The sequence below is a fragment of the Austrofundulus limnaeus genome, unplaced genomic scaffold (genome assembly GCF_001266775.1).
Source record: "Austrofundulus limnaeus strain Quisiro unplaced genomic scaffold, Austrofundulus_limnaeus-1.0 Scaffold35, whole genome shotgun sequence".
Lineage (NCBI taxonomy): Eukaryota > Metazoa > Chordata > Actinopteri > Cyprinodontiformes > Rivulidae > Austrofundulus > Austrofundulus limnaeus.
Window position 1 is genome coordinate 2,403,035 of NW_013952437.1, and position 25,916 is coordinate 2,428,950.

Here is a 25,916-nt window from a genome sequence, read left to right on the forward strand (position 1 = left end):
CCTCGAGAGTGAGGTTTGAGGTTTGAACTGTGTATTTTCTCAAGGTGTGAAGAACAAGAACAAACTTTGTGATTGGTCTCAGGGGTGGTATGATACCCCAAACATCTTCAAAAGTTACCAAGGAATGTCTTCACGTGCTCATGTTCATTCCTATCATCTACTTTCTAAATACATTTTAATATTTAGTCATTGCCCAAGGTTGCAAAATTCAAATTTGAAAACTTTCCATGGAAATTAACTGAAATAAACTAGAAATTTGCAAAGTTGGAAATTCTTCCCCTGTACTGGTCCATTACATGCACAGATTAGGGATGTCCCGGTCCAGGTTTTTTGGCTCCCGATACAATCCGATTTTTTAAATGATTGTGATTGTGTTAATGATTGTGTTGTGTATAACATATTGTGTTTGTTTATTGTGATTGAAATATTTTAGATTTATTTTGAAAACTACATTTTTAAAGCATAGGTGGGATTTGGAGTCACACAAAAATCTTTAAAAAAACACATCTCTGAAGGATTTTAATTATTACATTTCAAGGTAAAGTGGATAGTTAAAGAGTGGGGACAGGTACCATTGACTAAATTTTCAGTGTTCTTAGTAGTTTTTATTAATGTTTTTAATTATATATCTTCAATTTTCAATTTGGTCAATCAACAAGATATTATGCTAAATAATAAAATTCATTTTACAGTTATTTTTTTGTGCACATTTATACGTGTAATTTCCTGGGGACGGAAATGGCACTGATTCGGTGGAATGGCTCAGGAGGAACAGGGAAAAGGACATCAAGAAGCAATGAGCAGGTTTAGCGAGGYGGTGAGAAATGCTAAACGATCGTATGCTAAGAAACTCCAACAGCAGTTCTTGGCTAATGACTTTGCATCTGTATGGAAAAGCCTCAGACAGATCACAAGTTACACACCCAAAGCCCACCCCACGACCGCTTTAAGAAGAAAACCATCCCCCACCACTCTGTTCACCCCGCCCCCCCCAACACCTCCAGCTTGCTCATTTCAACAGATTCTCATCCTGTTTTTCAAACCCCCTTTTTTACACCCTCATCCCCACATTGAGGGATGTTAACAAGTTCATCAAAAAGCAGAAAGCCTACAAAACTGCAGTTATGCTGTTACCAGCATCTTTATCTAATTCTAATGTTCGTCTTGTGTGAAAGCTTTATATGCAGCATGAAATGATGTACTCACAAGAAGAGAAGGATGCCAGTATTGGCCATGGCATAAGCCAATCCAAGGATCCCACTGCCCATAATAGCATTGCCCAGGTTAAAGACTGACATGCCGAATGAAGTCTTTCCTTCAAACTGTGAATTAATTTGATGAAACAAAACAGAATTGTTATCCTGAAGCATTTGTGCTTAATTGTTACCTCATTCATTTCTGAAGTTAGCTGAAACATACAACTTCTAGTAATAGTTTACAATTAATAGTAAAGCAATGGTTCAATAGTTAAAGATGTTTGATTTCCCACAAATGAGGCACAGTGATTGCAGCAAAATTTGAAATTGAAACTGCATGGAGAACCAAGCAACATGAGTGTAACTTCTGACATCTGAATTTACTGCATGTTCTCAAACAAATACAAATACAGCAAGATGTATTCATTTGTAGACTTGTTCACTTACATCAGTGAAACGTATCGGTTTCTTTCCATTTGCACTGGGCAAAAACTCCTCACTTTCCAGTCCTCCTTCCAGGTCATCATATCTAGGGACAAAACAAGTTTGACTATGAATTATTTTTTATCAACCATTTAAAGTGTGCACATGTCTGACAGCAGTTATTTGTGTGCTTAAAACCTCTTCATTCAGCTCTCAGTAAACATACCTGAATGTTTCAGTGCCATTCCTTTAAAGGATCCATCAGGTGAGGTGAGCACAAAAACAAGACAAACTGCATTTACCGAAATATCCGTTTTCCATTAAAAGGTCATGCATTATGTTTCTAACCACGTCCTATTTAGTAAGAACCATAAAGAAAGAAGTCTGTTTAAATTTTTGCTTGTTTTCTTGCCGAGGATGTGGTTTTACATAACTATAATAAGACAAAAAGAATAGAGTAAAAAGCAGCATGCTGCATTATAAAAAAGATGGATGAAGAGGAAGACTACTCACTGATCATCTGCTAACAACGTCTTCATTGGCACACCCATTTCATCTTCAAGRTCATGACTTTTCCCATTAGATAATATGTTCATCTCGGACTGGGACGGCTCCATCACTCAAGCTTCCCTTCGGCCTGGATGTGTTCGATGTGATGTTTGATGAATCTAAAGCTAAAGGTGAAACAGGGTTTATTAAATCAAAAAACTCTCACTGAAAAACGAGGGTGTGAAAAATGTGCAGCAGAGGCAGCACATAGGAAAAAAATATATAAAAACAGAGATGAAATTAGAAATATTATTGGAAAAAATACACTTCATGAAAATCCAAAATACCATCAAAATTACAAAGTTACAGTTAGAAAGTTTGTGGTAAATTGACAATACCTGTACTGATTTTAGTTTAGTTTTGATTAAAAATAAACAGCAGTGACAGATCTCAGGTCAGAAAGTTCCAAAGAGCTGAACCAACAAAACAAAAAAACATCAGATTTGGATCCGATTTTTTTTTCCTGCTCATTCTGATATTTCAGCAACAACTTGGGCAATCATTGCCAAACTTCTGAAATTCCTTTTTCTCAGTATCTGCGTGCGCAGAGAACAAGCAGCAATGACCCAATTCTACGTTTGACACAGTGACTTCCAACAGAAAAGACCTGACCTCCTCCGCTCATTTAGTTCTCTGAACGAATCGCGTGTTGAGATAATATGCCAGGAAATATGGTGGTCTCATGTTTCAGCATTGAGGAAGGCAAACAAGTCAAGACTACCCAAAGGTTAAAGTCTGTTTGAGTGGTTTTTTTAGGTCTGTTTGTTCTTTCCTGATGTAAAATTGTAGATTCTCAGTGCGATAATCCACACAATGACTCTGTGGTGTTTATTATTACTAAAACATAAAGAGATTAGAAACAAGTCCAAGTCTTTGATGACATGTCTAAAAACAGTAATTACTCTAATGCTGTATTTATGTACTATTCCTTGTGAGCTCCTTGTAATCATGTTTATTCTAAAAAAGTAAAAACAAATAGAGGCTTTAAGAAATAAAGTATAAAAATGGAATTTTAGGAAAAGGAAAGAAGAAAACTGCAATGAATAAAAAGTGACCGTAATTAAAATTACTAAAACAAAATGAAAGATTATTCCATAAAATGTAAGCATTACCTGTCATTTAGCTATCAATTCAATATTAATGGATTTGCCAAAGTCACCATCTCAATGATGGTGAATATTATTTTTACGTTTTCACAGTATGAACTCAAGACGGACAATGGTGTTTTGTCAGCAGCTTCCTCTGAGAGCAAGTTCTCATTGTTCTCTCAGCCAAAATCACAGTCTCTGTTATTCATGTTCATTCAGCAACACGTTGCAGCTGTCGCTACGCCGCACCATCATGGATACAATGATCAGGCGCTGAGGAAAGCATCAATTTTAAAATTAGAATAGAAAGTTTTGTCTTAAAGACATTTGCCACAGCAAAACTGAGGTTCAAAGAGCTATCCTCGACAGGTAAGACATTTATTGTTAGTTGCTTGGTGTTTAAGGTTAAAACTGTCAACAAAAGGGGAAAAAAAACAACCAAGTGAATGTTGTGTCACCTATGCCAGGGTGACACTAAATTATTGTTTTGTTGTTCATAAATAACAATAAAACATGGGATCAGTGAATTTACAGTAAATATGGCAGACGATTCTGTTTTTTTCCCCACTTGTAAGGTGCAGCACAAAATATTTACAACACGTAAAAATACACCTTTAAATACATGTGACGAACAGGCCAACTGCTTTCATATAAAACAACTGCTTTATTATGGGGAGAAGATCAACCACTTTCTACACTTTGATGGTTTTTGTAATAAATCGTGTCTATGCTTCATCATTCAAAGAGGAACAACTTGAGTTTTTACAGGCACACAGTTCACAAGCTGGCACCCATGATGGGATGTGAGAGTCGTGAAGGAAGAAAGAACTTGTGAATGTCTCAATGACATTAAACCAAAAAATAAAATAAAACAAAAATAGAAATAGAGAAAAGTAGTTGTGGCCTCATCTGAATGACAACATCCTAAAAACCTGCTAATGGCAATAAAATCTTATTTATAAGAACTTCACTACCAGGTCCAACCTTAGTTCTGCAAAAACAACTGCGTAGATTTGTGCGCCCAACTTTGCTTTCTACTTAATTTGATTTCCTCCTTGCATCAAAATTTCAGTAGTTTTTTTTTTTTTCCTTGCGTTGGTCTGTCAGAAACCCAGGCAGAGGGGCAGCGAGGGGCTAAGTCACATGCAGACGAGGGAATGCTGGAGGTTTCAGTGCCTGGTGGCACCAGTTCATCAGAAGACACGTGTCTGCTGAGGACAGCCGGACACATGACTGTGTTATCAWCCTGCACCTGCATCATGCTCTACTGCGGGCCAAAAGTCTGGCTTATTTCTCCTAATTGTACACAGCAAGTAAACTAGGCAGCACATTTTTAGTCATATTTTCTAATGCTTTGGTCATAAATTTGGTCAATTCACTGTTGATTCCCCTCCGATATCAAATCCCAGTCAATTAAGGAGCATCCACATTTTAAAATACATTCAACCACATAATTGCAATTATAGGTTCATCAGTAATTACCTCAAATTTCAGTCAACTTCTCTAAGATATGTCTGCTGTATGATGGATATCTCTTTAAAATATAACATCTGAATAGGATTTCTTTTCAAAACAACAACGTATTCTTCAGAAACACGGAACAAAAAACCCCCAAAAGACTTGGAATTCTTAAATGAGCCCAGGAAGCCATGACACGAGACATRATTTAATGTATGTTTTTCAAGCAGCCAGCACACTCTGTTTTACACAAAGATTTMGTTTAGAGTAATAAGCTCAGCTGTCAAATAATCAATCATTTGAAAAGCGGCTTCAACACAGCCTGAAGAGTCCCAGATTTAATGTGGACCCTATAGTGGCAGGTACGAATCAACATGATCTCACTTAATTTCCTGAAAAAAAAAAAAAAAGACAGAAAACACCTCAAAGGATCAACAACGAGGAACAAGTCTCTTTCTTTCCTAGTGATTTTGATAGTTTTGCACCAAAGGGCTGAGGGCTTTATTTTCTGTGTCCTAATAACATAATTAATGGATCAAATAATAATACAGAAAATCATATTGTAAAGACAGCCTGCTTTCTGAAGATGCTTTTAGACACTAAATTTACAATCTGCAATTTAGCTGTAACCTTTTCTGACACATTTAAAGTATTTCATCTAATGCCTTACGCAGTAAAAGGGTTAGTCAAAATGAGTGTTTACTATGAGTTCGTTGTAACCTAAAACAATAGAGCTGTGGGTATACGGATAAATCTGCAGCTGGAGTTAAAAAATTATTGTGAAAGTTTTGTTTTATTTTTTCTATAAAATAATAAATCAAACAATAAATAATAATAATAATAATAATAAATAAAGGACGTGTTACGTTTCTGAGTGTTTATAATTCAATTTGTGTTCACTATAAAGTAAAGCTTTACATAAGAGGTCAGTTAACTCTAATTAAATATAAGTACTTGATGAGGTGTGGCAGGATGTTTCCTCAGAAAAAACCTAAGTAGAAAGCAGCAGGAGGTACTCAGCAAAAATCCTCCACGTCCATTTTAGAACTCTGGGATGAGGGGCCAGGTTTTGTTTTTAAGGATTTAGATGTAATTTTGCTTTTAGACATGATGCATTGTTTCAATTCATCCCACAATATTGTTTTTGAACATGGTTTATATCTGAAATCTGAAGGATCAAAACTTGTTAATTTTTCACCAGAACTCAGACGAGAAAAGCTAAATGTGTGTAATGCTAAAAAAAAAAAGAAAAAGTAAATAAAAACAAAACCACAAGGCTTAATAAATAGCTTTTTTTTGGAACATTCTTTCTGGGTTGTGGTCKTGATGTTTTCAGCTGCATGTTTGCCACCTGTGTGCTATTTTATTTGTCGTCCTCGTCTTCTTCACGGTAAAATTTATGAAAAATAACGCTACAAGACTTCTGATTGTGAATAAAACTAACAAAAATCTGCCAGAAGAGTTAAGAACTTCAAAYTGGCGCTTTTTTGTTGATTTCCATACATGTTTTTGGGACCAAAATGTGTACATTAGGTAATGTAGGATAATTTGTTTTCTCTTAAATTACAAAAACATGTGGATATTTGCAGTAAAATTCAATATAAAAGCCAACAAATAAGAAAACTTGTATGTTTTCTGAACACAGAAAACAGCTTTTTAAGGACTCCAGTGTAAACAGAAAACAGTACATGATGGAGTCAAGTTTAACCCACGTAGATTACGAGCCCCATGACAAAGACAAGAATAAACTCTGGAGTGCCTGACACTTAAAACCTGGACTGACTCAGACACAGATATTCACAGATCTCTCCACAGCCGCCTGAGTCCAGCTCGGATAAAAACACCCACATCCACGCAGCGCGCACCTGTCGGCCTCCCCCTAAAACCTCCCTCTGCCGCTGTGATCGCTGCGTGCGCCGAGGTCACCGACTGCACAGGAGCTTATCTGTTCACGCTCCCTTCTGATGAACCCGACATGGAAGTCCTTATAAAGGGGTTTCAATGGGAACCGATGTCAAAAACACCTCACCCTGTCCCACGTCACCTCAGATCCACTGAGCAGGTGGGAGTTAAGTGCCTCATTTCCTGTCAAGTCAACAGTTGTAGGAGAGAAATATTCAGATTTGTAAACCAGGGACTTTAGGTTACCTAAACATTTAAACAAGGAAGATAAACTACTTTTAATTATTTAGAATCAACTATGAGACCTTTAAATTGTGAAACTGCTCATGTTATTACAATTATAATTAACTGCAACAACGGTTTCCAAGGACAGTAAATCATTGTAACATGAGCAGGTGGAAAATGCTGATATATAAAAGCGAACAAGAAAGCAGGGCTGATTTCTAAATTAAGTTCAGTTTTACAAGTTTTGAACTGAATTTAATTGAGTTCAAATCAAAATCATATCTGTCATTTATACTAACCCATTTTCCTGAAATATGAAATGCTAACATTTCATAAAGAAATGCATACCACCTGCTGCCTTCTGTGCCAGAGTTTTAAACTCAGCTTTTGATGAGGGGAAATAAGAGTCCTGAGCAGTTCAGCTCCTGATAAGCTGGCACACCATATTTAAGCTCAATATCTAATAATTACTATGTGAAAGCTACAATAAAATCTGTTCTTTGCTTTGTAAAATATTTTTGCTAACATTACTGGCAAACACTATCGTCTTCATGGTGTTAACATATTAACAAAAGATTAACATCTGTTTATCACATTGGATCTATTTTAAGAGAGGCTTCATGTGGCAAATCATCACATTCAAACAAAACACCTCAAATCATTTTACGAYAATGCTTGATTACACTGTAAAAAATGAAATGTTCGATTTACTTAACCATGTTACCTGGTTCCACTTAACTGAGTTGAGTAAATTCAAAGCAATATACCAGTTTTTTAACCAAAGAACATGAGTATGTTGCTTTGAATTTACTCAACTCAGTTAAGTRGAACCACGTAACATAACATGGTTAAGTAAATCCAACATTTCATTTTTAGAGTGTACAGCAGAGAGGAATTTAATATTTGCAGTTAAAGCTTCACACAACAGGAAAAAGCWAATAAAAGGTTGTGTTGAGGATCAGATCTCAAGATGCAGCTACAGTGGTTAGATTGGTAATCTCATTTTCTCAAGGAACATAAAACAACTACCATATTAAAAAGTCACTGAAACTTTACACACATTACATTTCCTGAAACTGTCACTGACAAATCCTTTGGGAAGAAAAAGAGTGAACTGTTCTCTCTTCTGTAATCCAAAGCCTTTTATAACCAGGAAGACAACAATAACAGAAAAGATGAAAATGAACTTCCTCCACATGCTCAATAACAGAAACAAAAGGACTTTAAACGCCCTCTGTTGGTCGCGCCACGTGTTTTTGTATTTTTCTTGTGCAGAAACGCAAACCTCATTGACTTATCAGGGATTTCTATGTTCCCAGTCCAGAACAGGTTAAACGGGAGCAAACTGGGGAAAACTTAGAAACGTGTAGCCTATAGGTTATAAGTTGACCGACCTGAAAGGTACTGCGTAAAAACGTGGACGTTCCATTAAAAAAGCGCAGAGATCAAGCGGCGAAAACCCAAACATTTACCTTTACTTTAGATTTATCAGCTGATACGCGTTTGTCACGACCATCCAGTCGGGATTCGGTCCTCGTGCGGCAAGTTTTACTCGCGCCGAGTCGCGCGAACAAAAGATGGAGTCCGGAGCAGCAGCAGCAGTCTGTCACTCAGGGCTCAGAGGCACATGGTGCTGCTGGCACTGCGGGAGGACCGAGCTCTTCTTTCTTTATTCATCATATCTCGTTGTTTGATTATTAGGAAGCCATATGCTCCCGTGGTCATTTGATCAGGAAGCTTTAACATTTGTTTTCAACTTCCCTTAGGTAAAAGTCTCCCTCTCTGTGTTTGAAATGTGTTCATTTTTTCCCCCTTTAGGGTGAAACAAAAGATAAAAATCAGCTGCATTGAGTCTTACCAAAGTATTTCCTCACAAAAGGTTTSCAGTCTGATCCCGCTCTGGTGTTGGGGAGAATTAGAAGCGCAGCACCGTCTCCTTTCCCTGTTAAACCCTCGGTTTCTTCCTGATTTACGCACTTCTTGCGCGGCTTTTTACGCACACCGACGTCCCCCGGGTGGCTGACCACAATGTGCTTTGGGAAATGGCATCGTAAAAAAAAAAAAAAAAAAAAAACACATCTTCAGCTAAACTGTGGGGGTCGCATTAGGTCCGCCTCCATGAGCACCGAGCTGCACCCTCACCACCCCACCTCCTCCTCTCCTCAGCTGCCTGGTGTACTCTCGGAGAGGTCAGGTTTCCACAGCACACAGGGACATGCGCGCAGTCTTTGGCGCACATGAATCCAAAAGGAAATTCGTGCTAAATAGCTCATGGCAACATTTTATTGGCACCTTTTTTTTTTTTTTTTTTTTTTTTTTTTTTTTGCGTAGGCTAGATGCGAAAAGACGCACTTGTGCCAAATTTGCGCGCACTTTTTCCCCCCTTTTGTGCACTACAAGCAGCATCCAGTCAAGGCTCCTGTCAAAACAATGATTTCCTCTCCAAAAGCTTCAGTGTGTTGCCTACCCCACACTTTGATTTGCCAGCTTTTGTGAAATGATCAGCCCTGACTGAACAAAGGTCACGAGGTCAGCTATGTTCCAACTTTTTTTTGTTTTTCTCAGAAAACTGCAGTGTTCTGTGAACATAGATTGTGTATACTGCTGGTGTGGTTTGATCAAGTGGGGTCGAACCTGAACTTGTGGAAAATCCCCGTTACCACAACAAAATCAGAGCATTTCAGTTAAGAAACACTCTATTTCTTGACACCGTTAAGAAATACCTTTAAAAATAATTTTAGCAGCACAATCAAATGCTTGCCTCACTACCACACTCTGAAACTACAAGTCTACAGCTTAACTGCGTAAAGTTTGATGTCGCTGTTGCTTCATTTGTCCAGAACAGAGCCACCATGAAGAACTTGAGCAGAAAATTAAATAATCTTTGACATCATTAATATGAATGCAGTCCTTAGAGGCCCCCCGAGGCCTAATGAACAAGTTCAGCAGTTTGTCGTTTAAACATGAAAACCCCCCCATCAGACGGGTCAGTGGGTTCAGAGGAGGTCCTAAATAGACCTGAAGCTCCACCTCTAAACAAACAGACTGAGGATTCTTCTAATCTGACAGACAGACAGGTAAACAGWCAGACAGACAGACAGACAGAGGAAAAGATGCCCCGCTTTAAACTAATTCATAAGCTGCTCAAAAATAAATACACTCTGCTTTATCAGTGACACGATCAATACAGGAAAACATTTTGGTACTACAAGGGTAAATGATGGTTCTATTTAAAACAATCACCGAAAACAAGAAAATCTGCTCGTAGACTAAAAGCAAAGTGTCGTTCAAACAAAAGCATGAGCATCCATAAACTGGATCCATGACCTGAGCGGAGCATCTTCTCTCCTCTCTGCCCAGTTAAAAACACTAAAACTGTTCTTTTATTATTTCTTTGTTCTTATTTTTAGAGACTGAGAAGAAAAAAAAGCCAGTCTTGTTTTCCCACACCTTAATAATAAAGATGCTATACTGAAATAATTTCATCTTTCACATCCCCCTTTTTTTTAACCCACGCTCATATTCCTCTGAGGCCAGTTTTGTTGATGCTTTGGTTGGATGTTTAAACATGGTTATGTGATGAATTATTACAGGAATGGATGAACAGAAATGCCACAATTATTAATATTTTCTTTTTTACAATTTTGCATTGTTTGTTTCAGAGTTCAAACACATTTATGTAATTCACATGACAACAAGTGCTGAAAGGAGACTAAAGGTATGCAAAATAAATTACTACTTGTATTTGTCTTTTGTGTTTTTGTTTTTTTACAAAAGATATAAAGAAGAGCAGAGGAACCAAAAACACAGGCTTACAAAATTTACCACTTTTCATGTCTTCATCTTAAAAACAACTCCATTTACCACACTCCCCTGCAAATTCCAGGTATCTACCTCTGATTCTAAAAAAGTGTTTTTACTCGAACACCATGGATTGTTAAAGATAGCTGATTTTTAGGAGGAAAAAAATACTATGGTACATCTTTGACTAAACGCATTGGTAAACCTCAAGAGGCTRAAATAAAGTAAAAACAACAGCATGCTGCTGATTTTAGATGTCCATTCATTTGTCCTGCTGGTTAGATCATGTGTAGACGCTGCAGGAATAACATGCAGAGCTTTTCAAAACCAAAAGATATTCAAACAAGCTCTACCCTTACATCGGCCTGCTATATTTTATTTATGTTGCAGAGGTGCAAGTAAACATTTCTCCCTGAGAAGTGAAGACATATAAGAGTAAAAAGGGGGCAACACGAGGTTAATGAAAACAAGGAGGCGATGGATCATGTTTCGTTTTGCACATGCACCATATTGTTTTATGTAGGGATGATCAGCAGGGAGGCAAAAAAACTATTTCTCTTTGTGTGAAAAACTAGATTCTGCAGATGGAGATGTCAATTCAAAATAATAAAAGACATCTTATAAGCCATTTAACTGCACAATATAGTTATTGTCTAATATTTTRACATCTTTAGTTACTACAAATATTAAACAATAGCAGCTTTTCAATTAGACTAAAAGCAGAACTGAAACAGCTGCAAATATAATTTCTTAATAAATAATTAAAACTTGTAAGACTCCATTTGTCCCTGTGATGGACTGAAGATCTGTCCAGGTGTCCCTGTGATGGACTGGAGACCTGTCCATTTGTCCCTGTGATGGACTGAAGATCTGTCCAGGTGTCCCTGTGATGGACTGGAGACCTGTCCATTTGTCCCTGTGATGGACTGGTGAGCTGTCCAGTACCCTGAATAGACTGCTGGAGAAACCAGCTCCCTGTAACTCTAAAAAGTGGGGAAGAGAAAATGGATGAATACTGGTAAGTTTTGTAGAAAAAAGAATCACAGACTATAGTTTCCCAGGAATATCAAGACCTATTGCTCTGTGGTTTAAATAAAACAAAGACATGCAAGTTTTTTCCCACCCTTACTAGTTCAATGGGGTCATGTTGGTGTTTTATATTTGACATACTTGGCATTTTATTTGTGCCAAGACTTTATTTGTATTATTTGAACCAAAGCCCCTTGAAACCTACAACAAACAACATTTTGGTACAGTAAAACAAGCCAAAATAAAAAGAAAGTGTATACAAATGTACACACATCCATGTAAAAAAACGGACATTRTCAGTTCAAATTACCTCGATAGGAGCAGTGATGACCTACTGGTTACGACCAAGACCTTTCCCCTCCTTCCAACCCATGGCCTGCAGCATTTGAAACCATAACAAAGTATTTTTTCCTCACCAAAATGTATTTCTTAAATTACTTAACACAACTAATAAATCTTAAGCTACACGTCATAGGAAAAACTTTTAGAATTTGTTGTGAATGCAACGTCTGTTTATTAATGTTCACATTAGCTGTTAAATTTAGGGACCTATAGCATTTTTTCCTAAGGAAAATAACTGTGATCAAACACAATGAAGACTGTTACAAACCATGTCTCATTTTTTATTTTCTTTACAATTACACAATTTTTGTATAAACTGTACAACCTTCACATGCTGAAACAAAACTTGATCTCATATAAATGAAAAAACAAAACTAAGGAAAGATAACCTATTATGCATATGTACAATTTATAAATTAAATTTACAGAACAGACCTTCATGAATCATACATGGACAAAAAATATCGAAGATAAGTCTCTCTTTTTCTTTCGGTGATGCAAACAAGTTGCATCTCAACCAGAAGACAACTCATCAAAACAAACAGTCTAGTCTGGAAATGGAGGACTCATTCCAGTTCAGTGAAACGAGCAAACATGGCTTTTCTAACTGCATCTTTATACGTGTCCGATGGGGAGAGGGTGTAGTTGGTGCCTTTAGTACCGAGTCCAGCTCCTTTAGTCCTCAACTGTGCCTGAGGAGGAAACCAACAGGTGTTTGAATAAACTAAATACTTCTATKAAAGACAGACAACCCAGGACATTACCAGTTCAAATTACCTCGATAGGAGCAGTGATGCCCTGCTGGTTACGACCAAGACCTTTCCCCTCCTTCCAACCCATGGCCTGCAGCATTTTGTTCCCAATATTATCACTGTTGAGGCCGTCTTTAGTGGGCTGTTCATAGTTACTGCACATAAAAACAAAACTGTCAAATAATTCCTAAAAACATAAAATCAACAACTTAAGACAGATTAAGATGAAGTGCTGCTTACACAACTTGTGCTGGTTGGTTGAATTTCTTCTTTTTAGGTGCTGGAGGTTCTGGGATCCCATATTTTTCTCTCCTCTCAGCTGCTCTGTCCCTGTATTTCAGCTATGAACAAAACACCAAACATCAGATTTTAGAATTTAGTCATGTGAAAATAATGCAATTGGAGAACAGTTTGATGTTAAGCTGAACCTCAGACTCTTTTCTTTCCAGTTCTTCCAGCTCTGCTTCACTCATTTTAGATCTCCGCATTACTTCCAGGTTTTTCTAGGAGAAATAAGATAAAAAAAAAATAAATGAGCGCACTAACAAATAAAAGCCTGTTTAAATTAGATAAAATTGAGCGTGAGGACAATAAATAGAATACCTTGTGGAGGTCAGACAGCTGCTGATGTCTAAKCAAACCCTCTTTATTTGGAAATTGCCTCCTACAAAGCAGGCAAGCCAACTTTTTCCAATCTGTCAGCCGGTCCTGGATTCCATCAGCACTGTCAAGTTCTGCTGCTCCTTCTTCAGGGTCACTGTCTCCACTGTAGGCTGCCACAAGAACACACTAAAGCAACACAAATACACATGAATAACAACATTAGTCATTAAATAAAGGGTCTCTCAAGATCCATGACAAGAAAACACGGTTGTTTCATCATTGCCATATTCTTGCCAAGTATAGCGTTCTTRGTTTTGAGAACTTAATCAAATACACAATTCAATTGCACCTCCCTTGAAAAAAATTGCACCCTTTAGCTCTGGATAAACATGTAGAGTGACCCGTTCAACTATTCGTGATGAGTGTAGAGTTCCTAAATGTAAAACTTATTTTGGTAAATCAGCTTTTTCAAGTGTTGCTATACAACAGTGGAATATTTTGCCAACAGTATTGATATGTAAAGACTTTCATAGATTTTCATGCATGACTAAACAATGGCTTCTATTAAATCAAACCTACTCTCATAATGTACACTGATGTGAGTGGATTTTTTTATTTGACAGTATGCAGGTGATGACTTGTTGAAGAGTGATTATGCTTTGGATATTGTAGGTATGTTTAATTGCCTGAAATGATTTTTTATTCAGTGGTCAGTCTTTTTTAACGTGTGTTTTAATAAGTGGGGTCTATGATGACATCTTTTTGGGAGCATGGATATTATGAATTGATTTTATATTGACTATGATTGTATGCCTTTGTATTGTATATTTATAATGCCTTTTCATATTTATTTATTATTTTGTTTTAAATTTATTATTATTWTTTTTTTCTTTTTCTTTTATATTGTGTGGGCTGGGTCAGGGACTACAGGTGGAAACTAGCACCCAGAGCTATAACCTGATACAGTGCATCTTTCCTTCTAAGGTTAATGCATACTGTATATTGACCCTGTATTAAAAAAAATAATAATAATAAAAATAAAAAATTATATCATTTAAATATTCTTGTTTAAAATCAAGATAAATTGTGTTTTACATAATCTTGTCAGAGAAACAATAGAAACAGAAAAAAACTCACCTTTGAAGTTGAGACTGAGCTCATRGGTGCTTCTTCTTCAGCACTCCTCGATGCTTCCTGTACGAGTCTGTCTAGACCTGCCTGCTAAATACATAAATGAAAATTAGCATTAAAATAAACAAAAACATTTATAGTACAAAATGTGCCACATCTTTTAGATCAGATACCTTCTTTTCAAACAGCGTGTATCCAGCATCAGCAGCTGCTGCCTCTTTCTTCTCTTCTTGGCTAATAGGCTGAAAGCTACTCTTGAAGTTCTCTTTCTGTTTGTTGAGACTTTTAGCCCATCGCTCCATGTCTTTAGCGATCTAAAAGATTCATTTAAACATTAAATTATAATTCACAAACAAAACATTTGAAGAAGCCGTTACAGGCCAAGTACACAACATGTGAATGTCAGATTTATAGCAGTACCTGTTGTGCGGTCTTGCTTTTGGGCTTCTCTTTTTTCTCTTTGCCTTCTTTAGGCTCCTTGTTGCCTGCTGCTGAGCCATTTGTTGATTTATCATTTTGCCCAACATCTGTGTTGGCAGGGGCAGGTACGTATGTCTGCTTCTCGTCGTCCCAGTACAGATACTGCTGGGTCTGAGAATTATAATAATACTAGAAAGAAAAACAGCAATGCACATATTAAAACCCATCTAAAGTCTCAGCATCATAACAAAAACTAAAGTGACTCACACACACTGTTAGTGAGTGACCTACATGTGAATTTGGGTCATAGTAGAGACCAGATTGAGGGTCGTAGTAATAGCCAGAAGACTCATCATATTGGTAGGTGGAAGTATCAGGAACAGCTGTGGATCATGAAGATATGTTCAAAATCAACTACATTCTCAAGTCTCTTATTTATAAGTTTTTATCATTCAGCAGAACATGTTTTAAAGCACTGTTATTGATTGTACCTGTGCTGGTGTCCCCCGTCTGTCCAGAGTTTGATAACGTAGCAGCTGCACTAACAGGCGCAGCAGCGACAGCAACAGCTGGCACAGACACAGCTTCAGCAGCTGGAAGATGACCCGTCTGGGGTTTTGCCTCCAGCTGTTGGGCAAGTAGCAATGCCTATAATTAGTGTTGTGGTTAATTAAGAAATTGTTATTTCAACATCTGCATTATAGTTTAGTGCAGCATCAACAACAGTAGAACATTACCTGCACAGCAGGCTGAGCAATTATATGAGGTTGGTAAACCTGTGCATTCTGTGAAATTACAACTCCAACTGCAGCTGGAACAATCTTCAACCCTGGGGCAGCTAAAATAAAATAAAAAAATAAATAGTTCTTGTCATTATTTAATTTTAAGTCACTACAGCCTTCATGTAAATCATACTAATGTTTTATTTAATCAAAGGGTCACACAGGTGAAGTTCTGAGATAACCGGTCAGTCAGGATGTAGGTTTAAAGAAATGTAAAATGCACTAGATCTTTGAAAAATTCATACASGTTAAAGTACTCTACTAATCATTTTGAATGTAGCCTTAGTTGTTCCCCATTGCTTGCAAAAAATATAAACTATTCAGCTACTGTTCTCATGTTGCCATTGTACGATAGTTGATCAGTCTCCTGCCAACACGTCTGAAAGACATTAAGAGTATTACTTACCTCCAAGGAGTCCATTTCCCTGGGAAGTGTTGGCTCCAGCTCCTTGGTAGTATGTCTGGTAATCCTGTAAAGCATTTATCACAACAGTTTAGGTGTACCCTTCCACAGTAATAATACTTTATATCTCTGGTAAAGCATCATTCAGTCTTTTGTTATAATTTTCTTTAGCTGTCATTCCAAGTTACTAGAAGTTGTATTTTGTTTAAGGCATTTTGTAAAACTAACAGGCAGGAATATATCTATTGATAGTAAATGGTCAAATGTTTGCCTTGTTTTTCGAACCTGTGAGAGTTGAGTGTAGCCTTCTTGGAGGTAGGCATACTCTGACATTCCATCCGAGCTCTGCTGGGGCTGTTGGGTGTAAAAAAAAAAAGAAAAAAAAAAGACATGATCATGCAACAATGGCTCTCGGATACTAAACAGATGTTAACAGAGAACAGGCAGACCTGAGCTGACGACCACTGGGCTGCAGCAATGGCTGTGCTGGCTACGGAAAAGGCGCTAACACGATTTCCATCAGGTAGCAAGAGGTCCCTAATGCAAGTAAACATTTATCAGAACAGTCGTTTATAAAGACAGTGATGAAAATAAAAAAAGGATACACAAATAATACTCACTTTCTAGCACTCTTAGCATAATCCACCCCAATGGTTTTCCCATCTAGTTTCAAGGGAGGCTGCAATCCTTGTAAGATGGTTAGCAACTGAGAAGCCTCCTGCAGCAACAACAAAACTATATCAAAATTATGTGTTTACAACAACGAATTGTGATGTTTTTTTTCTTTTTGTAAATTCATCTGTATATTTGATGATGCTTTACCAGAGGGGAGGACAGCTGCACAAAAGCAAAACCTCTGTTTTGGCCTGTTTGCTTGTCCTTAATGAGACGAATGTTGTTTGATGACAAATTAGCATATGGTGCCAGGACTGACAATATGGCTTCCACTGTGGTCTGAGGGGCGATATTTCTCAAGATGATTGCTGAATGAGAAAACAGGCTTCGATTAATAAAATTATTACGGGTAAATTTTTTCCCCTGCATTAAATCATACACAGAATAAATAAATAAAGAGAAATTCTTACTGTCACCATAAAAGTCTACATTAGGCTGCGTTTCAGAGACCCCAGCATTATTGCTTGTTTCACCTTCTGTGGAGAAAATCAAAGAAAAGATGTACCTTCACTGTATTTCAGGATTTAGAGAAACCGTAAGACTATGAATGTCACTTCTCATGCAAGCCGTTTGCGCCCATCTCACTGAGCAAGAACATGTTTAATGTCCAAATCACCCTCAGTCTCTACAGCTACATTAACACCAACGTTGTGCTGCATCCCTGCACTTTTGATCCAAACTGTCCAGACTGTCTGCAGTGGATGGCCTCTTACTGATTTAACTACTTACCAGTTTTGGCTGCTCCACACCTGAAGCACTTCAGCCGCCTCCGGAAATTGTACAGGCCACACTGTAAGTAACCGTTCACATCATTTTTATTATACATCTACTAAAGCCCTGAAACAGTGCTGTCGAAGACTACAGTCTTATTTGATGCAGCATACCATACCAACCCGGGACACAACTAAAACTTTACCAGTAATATAATTATAAATGTGTGCCACAAAGCAAGACAGTGTTCTGGAGAATAATTATTCGGACAATACAAACACAAAACCAACACATTCACTTACGGTGTTGCAGAGCCAGTCTTCATACTTGTTTCTAGGATGACTGTAGTGCATGTCCACGAGTTTGCCTTGGATGACCAGACGCTTCTGAAAAAGGAAAAGAAAAATCACTCAAAAGTTTGTGGCGGGAAATGAKCTAATTAATTGGAACAAGCAGTGTTGGAAGGGAGAGCACGGGGAGAGGGACCCCCAACAGACAGCCTCTGAGTTAAAGACAGCCACAAGGTGTGTAAATGAGCTGGATGTAAAGAGAATTCTTTAAGTGTTTGGGACCCGAGTGCCCAGACTAGGCTGGAGCAGAGTGTATATTGTGATATTAAGACATTTTTTTTTACTGGTTTAAAAAAAGAAAAAGACTTGTAAGGGCTTTCCACAACAAAGAAAAGAGAAAAAAAATCCCTATCTATAGGAGAGTTAGTTTTTTTAGGCTAAGAAGCTAATCTGGACTTTGAAATTGTCATTGCAAGGATAAAAAAAAAGCATTTTTAACAGTCTACAAAACTGACTTTGCAAAAATCACTAAAACTTGCTATTTTTTAAATAAATACAAATAGAATTCAATATTCTGAATTTGTTAAAATAGTTTAAAGTCAAAGACATCTCATTTTCTTTCTGTGTGGTATTCATTCTGTGAGTTATTTTTTTTAACAGTTTCCACACTACATTTTGAATACATTCTGGTTGCCTTTAGGGTCATTTCTCCAGATCCCCAAGATTAAAACTAGACTTGGCGATTGTGAAGCAACCTGATTGGTCTCCATCCATCTGGTAGCATCTTGCAAGTGATAAAAGTCCACGAAGGCGAAACCACGGCTTATACCTAGAGACAGCATTCAAATATAGACGGGAGGTGTGTTAGTTAAGAGTCCATGGGCATAGTATTCAAACTCTTCCATAAACTGCTTCACGACCCAGGCCAAGTTTGGTACACAATAGGCCACTCCTTAAGAGATTTACTATAGTAAGAAATCCTGATGAATACCACACTTATACACAAAGTGTTTCAGTCAAGTGAATTTTCAAAATCTATTACTGCTGTTCTTACTTACCTTCCTTCAAGAGATCCACAATGTACTGGAAAGACAGGTCTTGCATAAAAATGCTTACACAGGTTTTCAACTGATTTGATATAATTCTCTCCTATCTGCTATGGGAAAATGGGTCTGAATGGAAGCAGATTTGCCCTATGGTCAAAGACTTGGGGGAGGGAGTTTCAGGTCCATCTTACACTTGGTTCTCACCTGTTCTCTTTTTCATCAGTCTGACATCTGCTGGCTGGGGTCCCTCTAGTTGATCGATGACGAAACGAATCTAAACAACATACAGACAATAAAACATTACAGTTTTACAATTGCATACATTTCATACTACACTTAACGTAACTAAATGTGTGTGAAAAAAAGAAAAACTTACATCTTCCTCAGAAGTTTGAGGAGATAAACCCCCAAGCATGATGGTCTTACTCTTCTTATCATTCCCTGGATCCCTTCTATAATCATGGTCTCCATAGTCTCCATCTGAGTGATAACCATCTTCTGATCTGTCACTGTTCCTCCTTTTCCTCTCTCTCTGCTTTAAAAAAAAAAACCACATACAAAACATTAATATCAAACAACAAATTCCCATCTAAAGTTCTGAATAATTAAGTTAGGTACCTCTGGACTGTCTCGAGAGCTTCTGCGATCTCCTTCATAACGATCACGCCTCTCATCACTCCAGCGTCGGCTGCCGTGCTCCCGCTCTTGGTCCCGATCGCGTCTGTCTCGCCAGTCCGACTCATCACGGGCCTGCTCAGATCCATATCTACCACTGCGTTCGGTCCGACTGATCCTGTTCAAGCAGGCCCCAAAATGCAGACATCAATACAACAAAGCTTTAAGCAGTTATTTTAAAAATACACTTCAATGCTTGTGTGTCAATGCTTCCTTCAAGCAATTTATTGATGCGAAAAATAAATAAATAAAAAAAAATTAATGAGATCCTAGGAAAGAAAACCTTGTGAAATGTTTATAATTTTAAAAGCTGAAATGACTGACAAAAGCCTGTGTTTATTTACAGTTAAAAATGTGTAAATGCATTACACAAGAGTCAGGTATTAGTCAAAACTTAAAAGTAATACTCAACACTTAAAAAACTGGATTTTTACTTCCACAACAATGTGACAATTAAAGAATTAGAGAAGTATTATCACATAGGGCTTTATGTATGGTTATGTGTTTGAATTTTATTAGATATCCAGGCACTTAACAGACTAACTTAAAATAAAACGAGAACATGATTTTTCTGTTCAGCGTAAACCAGGCATCAAATCACTCATGACTGGCAATAATCACAAATAAACGCAATTAGACTGCTTAATAATAAAACTGCATTTACTTCTTGAATAAGCGATGATTAAGAATATGGCTTGTTTAAACAAAGGTTTAAATAAGACTTGTCGGGTTCTTGCATTGCAAATATTAACACACAACCTATTGACAATTCAACTCACCTTTTATCAGTTCCCATTTTCTTTATGGACCCAAAACCTGCAAGAAATAAAAAACACAAATAATGTCTAATTACACTTTTCTCCGTTTTAAGTATAGACAATTTTAGTGCGGAAGCATTCTCTTGGGAGACGGCTGTTTTCTGAACGCACACTGCTAAATGAAGGTAAAACACGACAAGATGGACGACTCAGGAATTACATAACAGACTGAGGAATAGAAAACATTGCGACGCCAAACAAACGAACGGTGACATGTTGGTTTCAAATTCAGCTGTACAAAAACTCACCGATAAAGGTTTGCTGACAATGTTATTGCCAACAAAAACCTATTTAAGGCTGTTCGATAAATTGTAAGTGATATACAACTCAGCTCACTTTCAAGGACTAATCGCTCGACAGCGATGAAACCTTCTTTATCCCAGGRTGCATTGGGGCAGGATGTGGCGCTGCAGGTTTTTATTTCCTAAGTTTGTCTTACAGGCAGCTATGTCTGCAGCCTTGTTCGTGTTTCGGGTAATGTAATGTAGAGCCAGATAATTTACACCATGGTTATAGTGTATTTKTCCAATGTTACTTTAGTCATTCGCAAGTTAGCACGAAGCTGTGAATCGGCGGAAGCTCTTGAAGTGAATCCTGCAAGTCAGAACTGAGGGAAAAGGAMTGTCTACAAGATTTGTCGCCATTTTAGTTGTATACAATTGTTAAAAAAAACCAGAAAATGTACATAATTCATTCATACATAAATTATTAGCGCTTCTCTTTTATTCTTCATAAAACTGAGGAAGTACACTTTCCTCTGAGACTTACAAGTAATGCTATTTCCTGTTTAATAATAGTTTGAAATACAAAGTATTGACCCTTAACACCCTTTATGCAATTTCTAATTTATTTAATTAAAATATTTAATTTGAAATAAAAGTCCCATAATAAATCCTACTTAATATTTGGCAGGGTTTTTCTTTATTATTTTTAGCTGCATTAGATGTAATAGTGTGTCCTCGATGTATTCCACTTAACCGTGTAATTACATTCAAAGGCAACATACATAAAAAATCACAAAGGTGAAACAAGACAACTCTTTACCATTTATTACAGTATTTATATTCTGAAACATCACTAACAAACATGTTTTTGTACAGGCAAATCTTCCATAAAGGTGACTACACAATTACTTGTTCAAGTTGGCACACAAAAATGTTCCCAGTTGTCTTTTCTCTTTGATTTGGTTTGGACACTGTGTACTGCTGACAACAGATGCATTACTTCACTGCGGATTATCTTTTGAAAACAATACTTTAGGAGTTTAATTTTAGAATAAATGATTACGCTTGTGTCACCAATACAAAAACAGATCCATATTTTCTATACAAGTGAGTCATGAGATAAAACAACACAAAACTCAGCTACACAATATAAAAATGGTCCACATGATCCCAAAAAAGGATGGCAAAATCCAGCACATTTAGTCCAAAAAATTTAGGGTGGAGTGAGGAAGTGGTTATATGATGACTTCTAGGTCAAGGTTTCTCCTTTCGTCACCTGAAATGACACATAATATTTTCATGGTTAAATCAGCTGGATCTAGACAAACAGAATATGTTACACCAGTACTACAAATACACTATATTTGTACTTACTCTGGCCTCTATATATTCAATCCTCCTCTCCAAAGCTGTCAACTTCTCGTTGAGAGTAGCCAGACGAGATCGACAAGACATATCTGTTTGTGTGAGTGAAATTAGACATGTTAGAGGTTGACGTTTTTATAGTGAGCAACACCTTCTCAATAAGAGCTGTGAGAATATTTTAGTCAAGCGGATCCTGATTCATTTGCAGAGCAGAACAGGCTAATAGGGCTAGCTGTCAATATATATTAATTCCACTCGATAAATAACAAACCAATTAGCTTGGTGCTACCGCGCTAGCTGGGAGTGTCCATTCCTAAACATGAGCTACAGTGTTAACAACAGTGTCAGTAATAGGCAGGTAGTAGTTAGCTGTCGAGGTCTGTCCTAATTCAACTCGCTGAACAACTAATATTAAAACAAATTAGCTTGATGCTAACATCCGAGCTAAATGCTAGCTGGGAGTGGCCATTTAAAAGCATCAACATCTGTTAGCAGCAACCGGATAGCGAGCTAGCTCATCTTGCTAGCTCGATTTTTCTTTCTTTAKTTATTTTTTAACACACATAACAGTGATCGACACCGTGCTGGTTAAAAGGCTTACCAAATGAGTTGAGGAAGTCGGCGATCTTTTTGATGCTGCTTGTTATTACTTCTATGTATTCTCGATTCGCCCAGTCTTGGTGAATCTCTCTTTGCACGGGRTCTTCCTGGCCAGCCATGTTAGCAGTTTGGTGTGTAGCCTTCAGGACAGGAAGCGTCCGTAAAACACGGGTGTCAACCGGGGTGTCAGCACGTAAACACGAAGCTGTTTTTACATAGTATGGAATCTGGTTTTAGTATTTTAGTAGTTTGGATAAGCATAGAAAGGAGGAAACATAAAGAAAAATAAATGCGTTTAAATATGTTTTATTAAACAAATGAATTTCTTCATACATATTAGGACAGTACTTTGTGCATTTACTTAAAAAAAAGATGGACATTTTCTATGAACTTCAAGTGACTCAATGCCAGCAATTTGCAGGTCAAATTTATGTAAATATTTAAACAGAAACACATCAAAAGCACTTATGACCAGTGGTTCCCAAACTTTTCATCTTCTGACCCACAAAATATCCATGGCAAAAACCTGTGACCCCAAATATTACTGCTCTGAGGACACGAACTTTGTCAATAACTCTAAAAACACAGGCTTTTTGACAATCTAAACAGCTTGTACACAAATATAAATACTTATTTATACTTATTTTGTGTTTTTGTAATAGTTATAGGAAAACTATTACATCAGCAATTATTTTATTACCCTTTAAATTGATTTCTGGAGGTTATTCAAGGTGCTTCATGACCCATAATTGGGTCCCAAGCCCAACTTTGGGAACCAAAGTGCAGTGGTTCCCAAGCTTTTCAGCTTTTGACCCACAAAATAACAGTAGCAGAGACCTGTGCCCCCAGCTATTTTTGGATGATAAACATCAGGTCAAGAAAACATGGGCATAGTAACAATATTTTTATACTAAATTTACCCATTTTAAATACACTAACCTCACTCGTTTGTAACAACTAAGGCAAAAATGTAATTAATTCCTAAAATCTTTTCAGGACCCCACCTTGATRTTTCGGGACCCCAMTTTGGGTCCTGACCCCAACTTTGGGAAACACTGCTTTAGACTAAAAGTGTAGAATGTTTACTGCTGTAATGCACCATTAATGGTCACTCTAAAACTGTGTTGATAACAAATTATATAGTAATTTATCTGTTTAGCCCACAAGGCAGAATTGCATTCTGAATTATGTGTGTCTTTAGTTGTTATAGGGGATTGTGTATTTAAGAAACAAGTTTAAATCTTTTAGTCACAATGGGCCTCATGCATGAACTGTTCGTACGCACAGATTTGTTAAGTTGTGCGTACGAGTGATTTAGGAGAATTYGTGGCATTCACCAATGTTTTTGTATTTAAGATTTTTTTTCAGATACAAACAAAATTCATGAGTGGTCCAGACCTGTCGTATATTTTACGAGCAGTCAGTTTGCTGTTATCAGACGGGTTTTCCCCCCTAATAACTTTATATTTCGTTAGTTTGAAGATATTTTGAGTTGAAAATAAATCACACTCCATAATTATGTTGACAATAGGCTATTCTGCTTGAATTAGTTAAAATTTTAAATGTAATAATTTAGACTAACAACACAAATTGTCCGTCCGGCCAGCTTATCCGGGATCGGGTCGCGGGGGCAGCAGCAGAGACCCAGACTTCCCTCTCCCCAGCGACACCTTCCAGCTCGTCCTGGGGGACTCCGAGACGTTCCCAGACCAGAGGGATATATAATCCCTCCAGCGACTCCTGGATTTTCTCCAAAGTGCCAGACATATTTTTGAAAACATTTTAAAATGCTTATTTCAGAACCGCAACTGAGACCACCTGAGACCGCGCGGGGGTGGGGTGCGCAGCGCTGTAGCTTCTGAATAAATGAAAATGATTTAACACAGTTGTTTATACTTTTAGCAGCTCTTTTTATTCCACAGCTGACCTGCTAAAAATGACAGATTTTCTTTTCTGGATCTCTGACAGAYGGACTTCAATCTCTGAACTCGTAAAGTTCTTTTTAATTTTCGCTGTAATTTTCATGAATGGACAATTCCTTGTCTGAGGCAGGAAACATAGCCTTATATGGTGTATTTGGGGTGGTAATTATGCTAATCTCCTCTCGCGTGCACGAGCAGCTGGATAYGAACAGGTGGAATTTACGCAGTTCATTTACACACTTTTCCTGAAGATAGAAGTTTGTTGAATCTGACGTGGCATGTTCGTACGAACCCTTTGTACGAACAAAAGTAAGAGAAATTTAGGATAAGAATACGAACATGTTCTTGCATGAGGCCCAATGAGTGTGCTTGGTATGGATTTTAAATAAACAAATTAATTTGGTTCAGAGCAAAAGCTTTTATTTTTTTTCCTCTTTGAATATTAAAATTGTGGTATAGATAGTAGTAGAGACACACATTTACATCTTCATCGGAAACTCCTTACACAAAATGGTTTACAGGAGCATCTTCATTAAGTAAACAGGTTGAAACCCCAAGTGTACACCACTGAAAATAGCACAATCTTTGGAATGAGGCAGTTTACTTTAGCTGTAAGCTGGAAAAGAAAGATAAAATGCCCCTAATGTCTGCGTCTACTGATAAGTTTCGCTAGGGCAGGGTGGTCCCAGCAACATCTTTTACAGCCAGCCACAGTGTTGTAAAGCACATTTTACTTAATTCTATTTAGTAGCACTTTAATATCTGCCTCGATGTCAATAGTGAGGAAATGCCTGCTGTAACGCTTGTAAGGCTCTCCTTCAGCAGTGATCAAGAACTTCTCAAAGTTCCAGGAAATGTCACTCCTGCACACAGGACTCCAGATGATGAACTTCGGATCAGTCATGAGAGCCGTAGTATCGTCGCAGGGGACTGGGAGTTTTTCTTTCAGATACACAAACAATGGATGGGCATCCTCTCCATTCACATCCAGCTTTTCAAACAGCGGGAACTTTGGTTCAAAGCCATCACCTGGGCGGACATACTTCAAGGATCTCAGGATCTCATCGTTTTTGGCGTTCTCCTGTAATAACGTAAACATGGTTAAACACATCATAGAACAGTGAGCAGGGTTTTCTGTAACTCACTCTCCTAAATTAACTGAGATAATACACATGAAATATAGAATACAAGAAATAGCTTTTCCAGTGACTAAAGAATATAAATTTACAGAATATTAACACATTTAAGAACATTTTGCTGATAAATATTGTTTTGATTGCAAGGTCATTAATTATTAATAAAGCATGATGAAGCAAAACACTGACAAACATAGAGTAAAATTGCACACACAATGTTTTGAGGTCTTGTAGTATGTATGTATGTATGCATGTATGCATGTATGCATGTATGTATGTATGTATGTATGTTCGTACGTACGTACGTATGTATGTATGTATGTATGTATGTATGTATGTATGTATGTATG

The 25,916-nt window shown here is 37.4% G+C and overlaps 4 protein-coding genes across 8 annotated transcripts in view; all 4 read right to left on the reverse strand.

Moving 5' to 3' along the window:
- LOC106516063 (sodium-coupled neutral amino acid transporter 3) overlaps nucleotides 1–8,922 on the reverse strand; it is a 27,842-nt gene extending 18,920 nt beyond the window's left edge. Inside the window, exons 1-5 of one of the 2 annotated variants that reach the window (XM_014006238.1) lie at nucleotides 8,700–8,922; nucleotides 2,133–2,293; nucleotides 1,846–1,866; nucleotides 1,644–1,725; nucleotides 1,207–1,322 (exon numbers count right to left, since the gene is read on the reverse strand). In XM_014006238.1, coding sequence (XP_013861692.1) covers nucleotides 1,207–1,322; nucleotides 1,644–1,725; nucleotides 1,846–1,866; nucleotides 2,133–2,236 — 323 coding nt within the window. In that variant the 5' untranslated portion in view covers nucleotides 2,237–2,293; nucleotides 8,700–8,922. The remainder of the gene's footprint in view (nucleotides 1–1,206; nucleotides 1,323–1,643; nucleotides 1,726–1,845; nucleotides 1,867–2,132; nucleotides 2,294–8,699) is intronic. The other variant, XM_014006239.1, reaches the window with a different exon arrangement.
- Nucleotides 8,923–12,268: 3,346 nt separating this feature from the next.
- On the reverse strand, nucleotides 12,269–20,709 carry rbm5 (RNA binding motif protein 5). 4 transcript variants are annotated; one of them, XM_014006209.1, is made up of 25 exons: nucleotides 20,568–20,709; nucleotides 20,281–20,317; nucleotides 19,445–19,619; nucleotides 19,203–19,361; nucleotides 19,031–19,100; nucleotides 18,536–18,609; nucleotides 17,793–17,876; nucleotides 17,509–17,569; nucleotides 17,190–17,255; nucleotides 16,927–17,087; nucleotides 16,725–16,822; nucleotides 16,554–16,641; nucleotides 16,390–16,458; nucleotides 16,108–16,171; nucleotides 15,657–15,757; nucleotides 15,411–15,567; nucleotides 15,211–15,302; nucleotides 14,920–15,108; nucleotides 14,673–14,813; nucleotides 14,506–14,589; nucleotides 13,369–13,554; nucleotides 13,194–13,268; nucleotides 13,006–13,106; nucleotides 12,791–12,920; nucleotides 12,269–12,705 (listed from the first exon to the last, which is right to left on the reverse strand). In XM_014006209.1, exons 2-25 carry the CDS (start codon nucleotides 20,295–20,297, stop codon nucleotides 12,580–12,582), a joined length of 2,568 nt encoding a protein of 855 aa, XP_013861663.1. In that variant the 5' UTR covers nucleotides 20,298–20,317; nucleotides 20,568–20,709; the 3' UTR covers nucleotides 12,269–12,579. The 4 variants fall into 4 exon arrangements, with proteins under 4 accessions (XP_013861663.1, XP_013861664.1, XP_013861666.1 ...); XM_014006210.1 differs by having other exon boundaries at nucleotides 19,203–19,358; nucleotides 20,568–20,678; XM_014006212.1 differs by having other exon boundaries at nucleotides 15,411–15,546; nucleotides 20,568–20,678.
- Nucleotides 20,710–21,353: 644 nt separating this feature from the next.
- brk1 (BRICK1 subunit of SCAR/WAVE actin nucleating complex) lies at nucleotides 21,354–22,648 on the reverse strand. Its single transcript, XM_014006305.1, has 3 exons — nucleotides 22,510–22,648; nucleotides 21,918–22,000; nucleotides 21,354–21,819 (listed from the first exon to the last, which is right to left on the reverse strand). Exons 1-3 carry the CDS (start codon nucleotides 22,625–22,627, stop codon nucleotides 21,793–21,795), a joined length of 228 nt encoding a protein of 75 aa, XP_013861759.1. The 5' UTR covers nucleotides 22,628–22,648; the 3' UTR covers nucleotides 21,354–21,792.
- A 2,180-nt stretch (nucleotides 22,649–24,828) lies between these two features.
- The window catches only part of LOC106516098 (glutathione peroxidase 1-like), a gene marked incomplete at its 5' end in the record, with an annotated part of 2,518 nt that continues 1,430 nt past the window's right edge, over nucleotides 24,829–25,916 (reverse strand). The window contains 1 exon segment of the mRNA XM_014006289.1: nucleotides 24,829–25,511. Coding sequence (XP_013861743.1) covers nucleotides 25,161–25,511 — 351 coding nt within the window. The 3' untranslated portion in view covers nucleotides 24,829–25,160.